The sequence below is a fragment of the Apis mellifera genome, linkage group LG2 (assembly GCF_003254395.2).
Source record: "Apis mellifera strain DH4 linkage group LG2, Amel_HAv3.1, whole genome shotgun sequence".
NCBI lineage: Eukaryota > Metazoa > Arthropoda > Insecta > Hymenoptera > Apidae > Apis > Apis mellifera.
The window spans coordinates 1,834,704-1,848,507 of record NC_037639.1 but is presented as its reverse complement, the minus strand read 5'-3'; the positions used below and the strand labels follow the sequence as shown (position 1 = coordinate 1,848,507).

The 13,804-nt window shown below is 19.6% G+C and overlaps 1 protein-coding gene across 2 annotated transcripts in view; it reads right to left on the bottom strand.

The window, feature by feature from the left end:
- Positions 1-1,657: 1,657 nt before the first annotated feature.
- LOC113218599 overlaps positions 1,658-13,804 on the bottom strand; it is a 29,968-nt gene continuing 17,821 nt past the window's right edge. Inside the window, exon 4 of one of the 2 annotated variants that reach the window (XM_026439103.1) lies at positions 1,658-2,545. In XM_026439103.1, coding sequence (XP_026294888.1) covers positions 2,524-2,545 — 22 coding nt within the window. In that variant the 3' untranslated portion in view covers positions 1,658-2,523. Of the gene's footprint in view, positions 2,546-7,417; positions 7,571-13,804 lie in introns of those variants that run through there. The other variant, XM_026439101.1, reaches the window with a different exon arrangement.

The following is a 13,804-nucleotide window of genomic DNA, read 5'->3' as shown; positions in this document are numbered from 1 at the left end:
CTCATGAAATAATTTTTATTCATTTATTTATACAATATTAAAATTATTTATATAATTCTTGTAAAAATATGATAAATATGATCTTGTGAAAATATGTTCATATTAAACATTATAACAACTATAATTTTTAAGAATTATTTATAATTATTTATTTATTTTTTGGCATATTTTCAATAGTTTACAATTATTTATATTAATTACTATTATATATATATTATTATAATAATTATAAAATCATGCATTCACATATTATTATGAATTATTATTTTTTAGAACTTCAGTTAATAATTAAATGTTAAAAAATAATATTAATATTGAATTTAAAAAAAATAAATTTTAATAAAAAAAAAACGAAAAAGAAAGTAAGATGTGCTGATACAGTCTTTGTTATCAAGATATTTTTTTCAATAAATTTTTTACATATTTTTATAATTTTTTATATTTTCATACATTTTTATCAAAACAAAATATTATTTTATAAATAAAAATATTGTCTATATAATCGGGAAAGTAACAAAAAAATAGTATTAACAAAAAAATTAACAAAAGATATTTTTTATAATTAATTTATTTTCTTTTATTAAATTTTTTTTATTTATTCTAATTAATTTTTTTATTGTTATTATGATATTTTAGTCTTTATATTTTTATTTTAATATAACATATTATTACAATGACGCGTGATTGAAATTTAAGAAAAAGCGAATTTAAGAAAATCATTACGAACGATGAAGATATATAGCTTATTTTTTATCTCGTCGAACATCGAACGAAAAAACATTTCGATTGTTGATCAAAAATTATGAGCATATGATACTTTCATGAAGCATCAAGAATTCTTGCTATAAAAGAAATAATGTTTGGAATATAGGAAATAACCTAAATTCTAGCGAAAAAGATAAGAAGATGAATTATGTTTCTGCATGGCAAATATTGAAAAAGAATTAACTACATCTCTTTTATTAGTAAAAAATTTAAAAATTAATTTTCATTAATTCTCTTATTCACAGAGATTGTCATTTTGCACAGATATATAAAGAAAATTTAGTAAAGATGCAATATTCACCAAATAAATATTATTTGTGGACAAAGTTATATTTATGTGAGATATTTAATGAGAATACATTCATACATGGACAAATGAAAATCCATAGTATATAATCTAAAGAATAGTATAAATCTAAAGAAATTTTTAAAAACAATTTTTGATAAATGTATGACTATATATAATAAATAGTAAATAATAAATAATTAATAAATAATATATAATATTAATAAATAAATAATATAACGTTTTTTTTGCTAGCATTTATGACTATAATGAAAATGATAATGAAAATTATACAATATTTTCCAAAAAAAATTGATATTTCTGCTCATAGAAATTAATTTGGATATAATACAGAATTTATAATTTATACATGTTGAAATATATATACAATATATTTTTGCAGCAACTTAAGAAGAATTTTCAATGAGAAATTTAAAAATAGATGAATTCGTCGCAGATGATCAATAAAGTGGCCATTATGACTAGATCTGCATGAATCTGCCTTTAAAAATCTAACGGATGAATTTGATATATTAAGGAATTCTATATATAAGATAAAGAGTTTCTCAAAATTAACGTAAGATTTGAATTAAATATAAAAGAGAGTTTTTAGTCTTTAAATATTTATTTTTTAAGTGAATCATAAAGTACATAGGATAGGGTTATTTATGGAATAACACATCGGACAAATGGTCTCCACGGTTTTGCTGGCACATACATATCCTTTCGTTGAAATTTTTCATGACCTTTCTACATAATTGTGGCTGAATTTCGTTGACGCAGCGTTTAATTTCCTCTTGTAATGCACGTGTGGTTGTGGGATTGTTGACATAGACCTTTGACTTCAAATAATCCTATAAGAAGAAATCTAATGGTGTTAAATCATATGATTTAAAGATTAATTCTGATCACTGAAACGAGAGAGTACATGACCAGGAAATGTCTCATGCAGTAATTGAATTGTTTCATTGGCTATATGGCATGTGCCACCTTGTTGAAACCACATATTGGCCATATCAGTATCGTCCAATTTCGGCAGAAAGAACTGTATTATCATGTCGCGATATCGAGCATCATTAACAGTTGCTGTTTGACCAGCCTCATTCTCAAAAAAATATAGTCCGATGATGCCTCCTGCCCAAAATGCGCACCAAACAATGACACGTTGTGGATCTATTTGTTTTTCGCTAATCATACATGGGTTCTCCGAACCCCAAATACGGCAATTTTGGCGATTAACAAAGCCATCGAGGTGAAAATGTGCTTCATCGCTTAGGATTATTTTGCGGCCGTCAAACTTTCATTATTTTTAAAATATTGTTTAATAATGCAAACACGTTGTTGTATCGTATAACACTCCATTTTTATTAACCCTAAATTCTCAGCTGTCAAACTGTTCTTTATTCAGGGTTGTCAACAATTTAATGCAAAAATGGCGGCAAATTTAAATCTTGCGTTAATTTTGAGACATCCTATATTAGTGATGAAAACGCTCTGCAAATAAAAATAATTGAAAATTGTGAAGATATAAATAATGAAAGATTAATGAGAAAAATTTTACAAAAAAAAAAAAAATATAAAGAATAGAATGAAGGATAATATTTTGAAAACTTAGCATAAAATTTAAAAAATAGACACCTTTTAAAAGACGATAACTTTTTTAGATTTAACGACTTAAGCTTTTTTGAGAAGTTAAGTAAATTATTTTATTAAATAATGTATAAAAAAAAATCTTGAAAAAATAGTAATTTATCGAAATTGTGAAGAAAAATAACTTTTTTTTTTTTAATTTTTTTATCTCAGTGTTTAATGAAAATTTAAAAACTATGTTTTATAAATTTATGTTAGTTATATATATTATATACTATGTATTTCTTTGAAATCAATTAATGCACAAATAAATAATTGAAACATATCAAAAGAAATTATCATAGAAAAAATCATAGAATGATTTTTTTATTGTCATTTTAGCATTTTTTGTGGCGATTTGTTTCGATGAGAAATATAATTTATAGTTATCTATAAATATAATCTATAAAATATAAATAATAAATATATATAATCTATAAATTATAAAATTCAATTTTACAATATCATCATTTATGGTAATATTTTTATTTCTTTTGGCTTTCGGTATATTTCTTAAAAAATATTTTTTGTTAAAAAAATCTTTTAATCTTTTTAAAAACAACATTAATGCGAAATTTCTTATGGAACTCGAAACGAGAAAAAAGGAATTGTAGCAGTTGATGTATGAAAGATGATCTAAAAAAAATGTATAAAGATGTATAAAGCAAGCAACTATTTATTAAAGGACGATATTGAAAACATAAAATGCGAAGCGATAATAATCTTGAGAATTTCATAAGAAGATTTTTAACATTGTTTTGAGTAATGGAAAGTCATTGGAGTCATTGGAATAATATATAAGTATATATTTTCAAAAATGAATTATTTATTAAAAAAGAATACTATTGATTTGGAAAGAAATTGAATCAGTAAATTTTATTGATATAATTCTATGAACTTTTTTAATAGAATAGTATTAATAATATAATTTGAGATCATAAAAGATTGATCATTTATGCCATCTTATGATAAAAGTAGTTGAAATGTGTAATTAGAATTGATTAGAATTGATATTGTAATGAGACTTAAATCTCTGCTATCTTAACATAATTTGAAAAATTCAGAAATTAAAGATCAAATACTTATTAGTTTGAGGTCAGAGGAATTAAAAAAAATGAAAATTTTACCAATATCAAATATCTATTCTCTTTTTCTGTATAATTCGGAAAAGAGGATTATAAAAAAAATAATTATTCAGAAAACAGTTAATTTAAAAAATTATAATTCTCCTTTGTTTGGCTCGGCAATTATATGTTACATTAATAAAAATCAAGATCGCCTAATATTTGCAATAAATATTTCAATCGATAATGTATATGTATAATTAATGCCGAAAGCCAAAATCACATCACGAACTATATCGAATACTATATCAGTAGTATCATTTGTTTAGATTATTTAATCAATAATTTTTTTATAGATCAAATTTGTAAATATATATCATTATATATATAATGCTTCTTTGTTTGCAAATATCGTCAAAATGCGGAGTGATATGAAATGTTATTTTATTTGTTTTCAAAGTAAATAATGATTGCAAAGTTTTTTATTGAATTTATTATTTTTTGTGTGCTTTATGCAGTTCGCACATTATTTATAAATCTTTGCATTTTTAGAATATATAATTGGTTCTTCTGCATTGTGCGAATCACTTTAACGTTGTTAAAAACATCTCAATTGTTAAGTTAATATATAGAATATGATAAATTTTTAAATCAATGTTGATATAATAGTAAAATAATGAAATTTTTGATATCTTGTGCGATAATCGTGTATATGATTCTTCTACGCGAGAAAGTCTTTATTGTTATGAAAAAGATTGAGCAATTGTAATCTATTTTTATACAGAATATTTAGATTTGTAATGATTGGAATATCATCTGCGAATTTGTTGCGAATGATTTTTCAGAATGCAATATAGGATTGATTTGATTTCACTAATGATCAGTTATTCATCGTTTGGTAGATTGAATTATATTATTATGGAATCAGAAGCAATAGTGAAAATGATGGAAATCGTTTAAATATTTCGTATCGGTTGTTTAATTATATTATTATGATATTATTATGTGTATATAATTTTATTATATCTATTTTCATTCATATCTGTTCATATTTTTGTAAATATATTAAAAATTAATATATGAAATAAAAAGCAGTATATGCTATTGTTATTTAATTCTGCGAGATTTATATTGGTACAATATGGAATCCATATGAATAGTTTTTTCATTTTACTGATAATAATGATATGAAAATGATAATGGGATTTTAGAATCCTAAGAATCTGAAAAAAATATGTTTCATGTTTGATTTATTTTTACATCTAACCTATGCCATCGTTTCATTGTTTTCTATGTTTCTTTATTGTTTTCTACTTCAATTGTTTATAAATTAATAAATAAATCTTAATCAATATTTTCGTATATCAACATTTTTGTTTATTTCTAAAATTAACTTTCTAAAAATATCCTACGAATATTTTATATACAATATGATGTAATTTATAGGAATTTACAAGAATTCCGCATCATATGAAGGAGCGAAATTAGTTAGAATTATGTAAATAGTTTTTTTTTAAATATAACAGAGAATAATACACATTTTGTTTTATTTTAAAATAATAAAAATATAATTTTTTTTTCATTTTATGTTAGAATAATTTCAAATAAAAAAATAGCAAAATTTAAAATCTAATTAGAATCGTTAATAATAAATTCCATCAACATCAATAATTTCATCAAACAATAATTTAAAAGAATTTCAAGTCCAATTTCTTCATCAATCAAACATTTTTCAACTTCAGAATTTATATATTCTTCATTTATATCTGTAAGATATTTGTTTGTATTTTTTCAAAAAGAAATTTTTATTCTTCAAAATCCTAAAATAATTAAACAATCTTGTAATTGTCTTTTAATTTTGGTAAAATAATCGAAATATCGTTATTATAATAAAACAAATCTCTAAATAGTGCATTGTATAATGCAATATCCTTAATACATTCCAAAAATTCATGAATGCCCAAGTTTGTTATACGTAATACTAAATAATAACAAGTAATATTAATTTCACTCGTTATTTTGAATGACTATCATGATATATTATATAGAAAAATTATAGATGAAAAACATTATAAAACCGATTTTGTCATTGGCTATTAATTAACGATTAAAACTATTATAATAAAATCGGTTATATTAATAATATTCAAATTGATAGTATTCAATATATATTAATAATGATGCTAAATAGAATTGAAGCATGTTAAATTTAATTAATTAATTAATATTAATTAATTAGTATTGAATGTATAGTATCAAAAGATTTTTATTAATATCAATTAATTAATATTGAATGTATAGTATCAAAAGATTTTTATTAATATCTTAGAAATTAATAAATATAATTTTAAAATCCATTTTGTAAAATGAATTTAAAATTCTTAAATTTCAAGTTAATCGGCCACTTTCAAAAGAATATTCAAAGACATATACATAAATATAATAGATATTTTCTATTCATTTCGGCTTTAACTTTTAATTAGTTATTTTTTTTAGTTATTGTTAAACTTTCTTAAATGCAGTATGGCAATCACTAACACTTTCAGAAAGTCTTTTTTTAATTCTAGCTGAACTATACATTTATAAACACTGATCTTTACATCATCGCGATCTTTGAATTTTGAACTTATAATTCCGATTTTGTAACATTTTTAATGAAAATGATCTTTATTTAATATAATTGATATACAGATATAAAAATTGATAAAATCTAATAGTATGATCAATTAAGATTATTATCAATTATTTATTTAGTTTAATTAATTTATAATATTTCTTTTCAAAAAAAAAATAAATAATAATGAATTATGTAAATCAGTATTATATTACAATCAATATTTATTTTCACCTTTTAGATAATCTTTCATTTATATTATATATTCCAATTCTCCTTTAAATTTGAATTCTTAAGATATTTACTTTCTATTGTGAATAATTATTTTTTAAATTTATTTTTAAGGTCTTCGTGAAATAAGGAAATATAATTTAAAACAAAAAAAACAAAGCAAATGAATTATTTTGATCTTACTAAACTAATTTTATGAATAAAAAAATTTTTTTAAGATAATTTAAGATAATAAATTTAAGATAATAATTACATAAATAATGATTATTTTGTGTAGTTTACTTTTACTTACTCCCAAAATTTGATAAAAATATAAAATTATTTTTTAAATAATTTTGTAAAAACTTAGTAAAAAATATTTATATTTTTATATTGTAGTTGAATCATAATATAGGAATATTTGGCTGTCAATAATTTTACTGAAAAAGAATATTTAAATAAAAATTATATTTAATAGTAAAATTATATATATACAAATAGCTATATAATTGCTATGTTTTGCAGATATAATATAATTCTATTTATATAAACCTGTTGATTTACATGACAGATATTCATACAAATTAGTCATATGATAACAATTAATAAATTAAAATTTTCTTTACTAGAATAATTTTTTTTCGGTGAAAGGAAATAATGAAATAATTCTTTATTAATTATTATGAAATAATTAATTTTTTAATAAAAATATAATATTAGAAAAATATTTTTATTAAATTTAAATTATATTTAAATTTATTTTAATATATGATACATTAATATATAATAAAAACTATTTTATAATATTAAACGTTTAATAGTTATTTATCCAAATCATAAAATCTTAGTTTTAAATATAAAAATTTTGTTCATATAAATATACTTTTAGATATTAAAAAATTTTAAATTACAACGATTTTTGAATATATTTGTTTTCGAAATTCTTCCAGTTTTTGTTTATCTTTTGGCGCGTAAGGATTTTTTAAGGGATCTGCGTTTAACCTAAAACAAAATAGAAATACATATGTATATATAACAATTATTTAAATAAATTAATATAATATAATATAATATAATATAAATATAATAAAATATAATATAATATAATATAAATATAATAAAATATAAATATAATATAATATAATATAAATATAATAAAATATAATATAATATAATATAAATATAATAAAATATAAATATAATATAATATAAATATAATAAAATATAATATAATATAATATAAATATAATAAAATATAAATATAATATAATATAATATAATATAATATAATATAATATAATATAATATAATATAATATAATATAATATAATATAATATAATATAATATAATATAATATAATATAATATAATATAATATAATATAATATAATATAATATAAAATTTAAAATAAGTAATAAAATATTAAAATATTTACAATTTACTAAATATTTATTTAATCTTAAAATATTGTACTTATATTATATTAAATAAATATATTTCTTGTTTTTATGATAAAAATAATTTGTAGTAAGCATTTTTTAATTTAAAGAAATAAATATCATGATAAGCAAAAATTTTTTTTGAAATTAATTTTTAAAATTAAATATCAATAATATTTTTTTTAATAAGACTATATATTTTTTCATCAGCGAGATTAATAAAAACTTAATGATTTATTATGATCTTATCTTTGAATGAGATTTATAAAAATTAGATACGTGAATAATTTTATATAAATAATGAAATATGGTAATAAAAAAATTAATCTTTTGAATATCATAACATATATTTAAATTTTTGATATTCTATAATTAAATTTTTTTTATGATAGTGAAATAATTCCATATATTAATATAATTATCGTCAAAGTATAATAATGTAATGATGCATTTGTAAAATGATTTCGAAGAAAAATATTAATTATTTGGTTGTTTTATTATTCTACTAATTATAAATTATATAATATTATAAAAATAAATATAATAAACATAGCAATAGGTTCAATCAATCAAGTAAAATCAATTTTCATTTAATTTATGAATATTTTTTAAGAATTATATTGAATATTCATCCAACAAATATTGTCAATATGATATGTCAAGTTATATAATATATAATTATACATATATATAATAATTATATAATATATAATATAAAATATTAGAATTGCTTTAAATTAAGAAATATACATGTAAATAAAATATAAATAAAGTTATTATAATGTAAAAATAAAATAAAATAAATAAATGAAGAATATCCGATAAGCATAATATTATTAGAAATGAAATTCTCATATAATAAACTTATAATAAATATAAATCACTTAAAACATTAAAAAAGCTATAACAAAGATATGAAATACAAAGGAAACAGATTCGTTATTAGTATTTAAATCACTAATATTTATTTTTAATCTATTGCGAGTTAAAATAAAATAAAATAGAAGAAAGAATATTCTTTCGAAAAGTATTCCTGATTGATATGAAATTTAGAGAATAGAAAGGAAAAGTTATATCATTAAACTAGTATCATCTAATAACAGACTTGATTAAGTTTTTCATATATATATTTACATCATGACTAAATTTCATCTGCATTTTATAAGTGGATTTTCATTTTATTTTTTGTTTTAAACCGCATACTAAAATAAATAGAGATATTGCATTTCAATAATTGAATGACAAATAATACAATGTTTAACTTTTAGAAATTAACTACGTAATTTTAAATTCTCTAAAACTATATATTGAAGTTATAAAATAATATAAAAATATTTTAATGCTGTTAATAATCGTAAAATTTTCGGGTTTGATTGTTTTTGCACGAGATGTATCGATTAAATTTTTATTACTAATTCTAAGGACCATACTTGTGAAAATTAATTATAAATTCTCTATGTTCTTTACAATGACTTCGATTGCTTTTATATTATACATTTAATGCTTGTTGGAATTTTGAGTTTTTTTAAGAATTTCTGTGAAAGTCGGAATTGCCTCATATATTTTACGTAGAAAATACACAATTAATACTGATTTCATTTCATTATGAAACAATAAAAAAGATAGTCGAATCTATCTTATTGATAAAAAATGGCTAATGAAAAATGATCACTAAATTAAAAAATAATCATTCTCAAATAGCAATTGCACTACATCAGAAATCGAGCAAAAATGATCATAAGATAATTAGTTTAAGGGAATTTAATGAATATGTAATAACTATGCAAAATTTTAAAGATTGATAAGAATATTCTAAAAAAATAAATATTAAATTTTCGAAATAAAATGGTAAACAATAAAAAAGAAATTATGATTTATGGTTGTATAAAATTATTGATGCTATAAGATGTCAATAATTCTAAAATTTTATTCTAAAATAAACTAATATAGAATCGGCTATATATCTAAATATCTATATATCTATATATATCTAATAAATCTAATATAATTAAATATTATGCATAACTAATATTGTACAATTTATTAGTATTTTTTAGTATTATATAAATTATTATATATTTCATTATATAAAGATTAAAATGTAAATATTTATGTATAGATAGTAATTAGATAATATACAGAGTATGTAAATAATATAATAATCAAATTATATGTCTATTAAGTCGATTTTTCATTCGATAAAATACAGATTTTCATAACTTCTTTCTTGATTAATTCGTCAAATATTCGGAGAGTTATAGATCTGAGAAATTATTATATTTTCATTAAATTCACGATGTGCATAATTAATAGATATAAATTTTTCTTCGCGCGTAATTTTCCAATTGCCATTTTAATGCTGGAAGATTGTTCTTTAGATTGGAATTATGACTCTAACTTGGCATTAAAAAAATTTAATTTTCACTCGTTGCACCTCTTTTAAAAATATTGTATTGCTTATTGGATAAGCTATATTGTTTAATCTATTTAAATTAATGTTAGTCATATCAAATTGTAAATTCTTGCAAGATGTTGCCTTATAAAAATAATAGTATAGAATCGCTGGACAAGAAATGGAAGAATAAGAATTCAAACATATTTTGCGTGAAAATCATGTGCAATTCTTTGTATTATATATAAAATATTATTCATTAATTATCTTTAAATGATTTGTTTGACATTCTTTTTTCATAATTCTCACTAAAAATATAACATATACGATAGAACCAAATACTCTATTTCTTCTAATGTGTTGAATTTATTGTCTATGATTTTTATTATTTACTAATAAATTAATTCGTTTAATTGATTTTTCGCTGACTAAAGTTTTTTTTATTACATTAAAGTGACTAGAGTAATATCGATCCTGATGTAAAATAAAATGATACAAATAATTAAGAAACCTATTCAAGATGATTTTTTTGCTATATTAAATCTTTTAATTTATGCTATATTTATGATGCATAATAATTCCAAAATCGATCGAAAATACTAACATTGATCAAGAGGTTTTTGAAAATCGAGATTGGCTGATAATAATCTGCAAAGATGCGAATATATTTCTATTAGTATACATTTCAATATTCGGTAGATTTTTCATTATCAAACATGATCTCATTCGAAAATTATCATTGAGAATATTCGGAGAAAATATTAAAAATATTGATAATTGAATTTTGGAATAGATCAGATGTTGCTTTAGATCATTTTGAACTCATTATTATATCGTGATTTGCGAGAGATTTAATTTATCGCAAAATTTTTCAACAAAATAAAACTACAAATCAACATTTAACAACGCCTGACTTATGTTTTTTGCCGCTATTATAATAAAATAAAAATAAAATAAATTAAATCATGGTGTATTGTGTAATCTATCGACATGCACACTGCATCATATATGAAGATTCTTATATTTAGTTAATTTTATAACTCTTCTATTCTCTTTATTTAATACGAATTGAAATTGCTTATAATTTAATAAATAAATCTTAATTAAGACATTTTATTTAGATATTTTTATATCAACTTTACATTTGTTGTTTTAATCTAGAATCGATTCTCCAAAGATATCTTAATATTCTATATATATGAATTCGTTATTTCTTAAAATTAATAAAAACCAAAAATAAAGTGTGGTGCTTCTGTGGTGTTATAAGTAGCTGTAGTGGTAAAAATTTCTTTAATATGAAAATATGGAAAATTTTTTGATTTAATAAAGAATTACTAACTATTTCTTGTTTAAACTGATGATCAATTGTTTCTTATTAGATATTATCAATCAGTTGGTACAAAAAAACGAAAGAAACGACATCATTAATGCAAAGTGAAATCATAATCAAAAGTAGATAAATTAATATCAATATAATAATAATATCAACGTCCAAATTCTCATTTAGACTATAAATTATAAGTACTAAAAAAAGATCTTTTATCACAATAAGTAAAAGCATATAATAGCTAAAAAAAATTAAAGCTAGTTCTGTGGCTGGATGCTGTTTATATAAACTTTTCCTACTTCATTTATTTTATAATTTTGTTGTAATTTGTTCTTTTTTATTTTTTTTTAATTTTGATTTCAATTTTTTTTTTGTAATATTCACGATATTATATTTAAATTCAATTTGTGATGGGTTCAAACGGAATTAAATCAGCATGAATTAAATTTTTAATATAATATAATTCTTAATATAATTTTTAATATATGTTGTTATGAACAGTTATAATGTTAGAAGTAACTAAGGAGTAAGTATAAGTAGCTAGAAATAGCTAACGTGAACTACAAAAAAAAATAAGTTTAGAGGATTGTCATTGATATCGCAAATATTAATCGAAATCGCTTAAATACGCAATAGATCATGTTTTCTTCTGCTTTTTGAACAAATATTATTTCATTTAATAAATAAATAAGTATAGTGTATAATTATAAGTTAATTGTAAAAAATTTGTAAATAGAGAAATATAATGGAAGATCGAATGTCCATCGAACATAATATTTAAAAATTTTATAAACAATAACAGATTAAAAAAATTGTGCAATATTTGTATTTTTATGATATTTAAAAAAAAATTCCTATTTATTTTAATTTGAAATTATTTAAATTTTTTCATATAAGTGTACAAAATTTGAAAAAATTATTACTTCTGTTTGTTACGTATTGTACTTTTTGTAATTTTAAAAGAAATATTTTTTTTATATATGTAATGTGTATAAAAAATAAATATAAAGACCATAATATGATTCTATATTTTTGAATTAATTTATAAATAAAAGTTTGCGAAAATGATCTTGATTTTAAAATTTAAGGTTAAAGTTTTTTTTTATTATATTTTATGACAAGGATAAAAAATCTTAAAAGAATTATCTTTTAAAAAAAAATATTAGTTCGATTAATTTTTAAATTTATTTTATTTATAATTTTTTTACATTCTTGTCAGTAAAGAAAACTTTTTTGTCTTACAAGAAAAATGACATTTATTTATTTATGACATGTAGATTTCAGATGTATTATGAATCACATATCTTTTTTTTTCTTTTTTTTCTTTTTCTTTCTTGTTATTTAAACAACATTTAAACTTGCATTTTTAAAAATTTCTATACATATTGAAAATATTGCGATAGATGTATCAACTCAATTGATAGGTTTAAATGATTGATATAAAATAGAAATGATAGAGTGATAATTCAATCTCGTGTAAGTTATATTATTTTGAATTGATACATATGTATGTTTCAATATATATAAAGAAATGAAAAAGAAGAAAAAAATGGAAGAATTTTGTAAAAGGAATTTTGTAAAATGCAAGAGAGTAAGAGTAAAGAGAATGATCTGATGAAAAAAAAATAGCAAAAATTGAAACGAATTTACTAGAAATGCTCCGTTCATGACTGATATTTCTTTTCTAATGTGTCCATTTTTTCTCTGTTTCTATATTTCCGCTTTATTATTTGTAAAAAAAGAGAAAAAATATCATCGAGTTTTAGTTTCTGCTATCGTGTAGAGTTTAGATTTTTTCTGATATTGCTTAACATGTTCAACGTTTTATACCAATATGGAATATATTATGATATATAATAATGATATGATATGATATATAATTATGATAATAATAATTTTGGAATACAATATCACAACAAATGATATTTTTCTCGTTAATTAACTGAAGAATATAAACAAATTATAAATAAAATGAATTCGAAAATTAGTGGAAATTTAATATTTTTTTTCAAAATAATGATTGAGAATCATGGTATCTATGGATCTTTTTTTTATTTTTATAATGAAATTTAAAAAA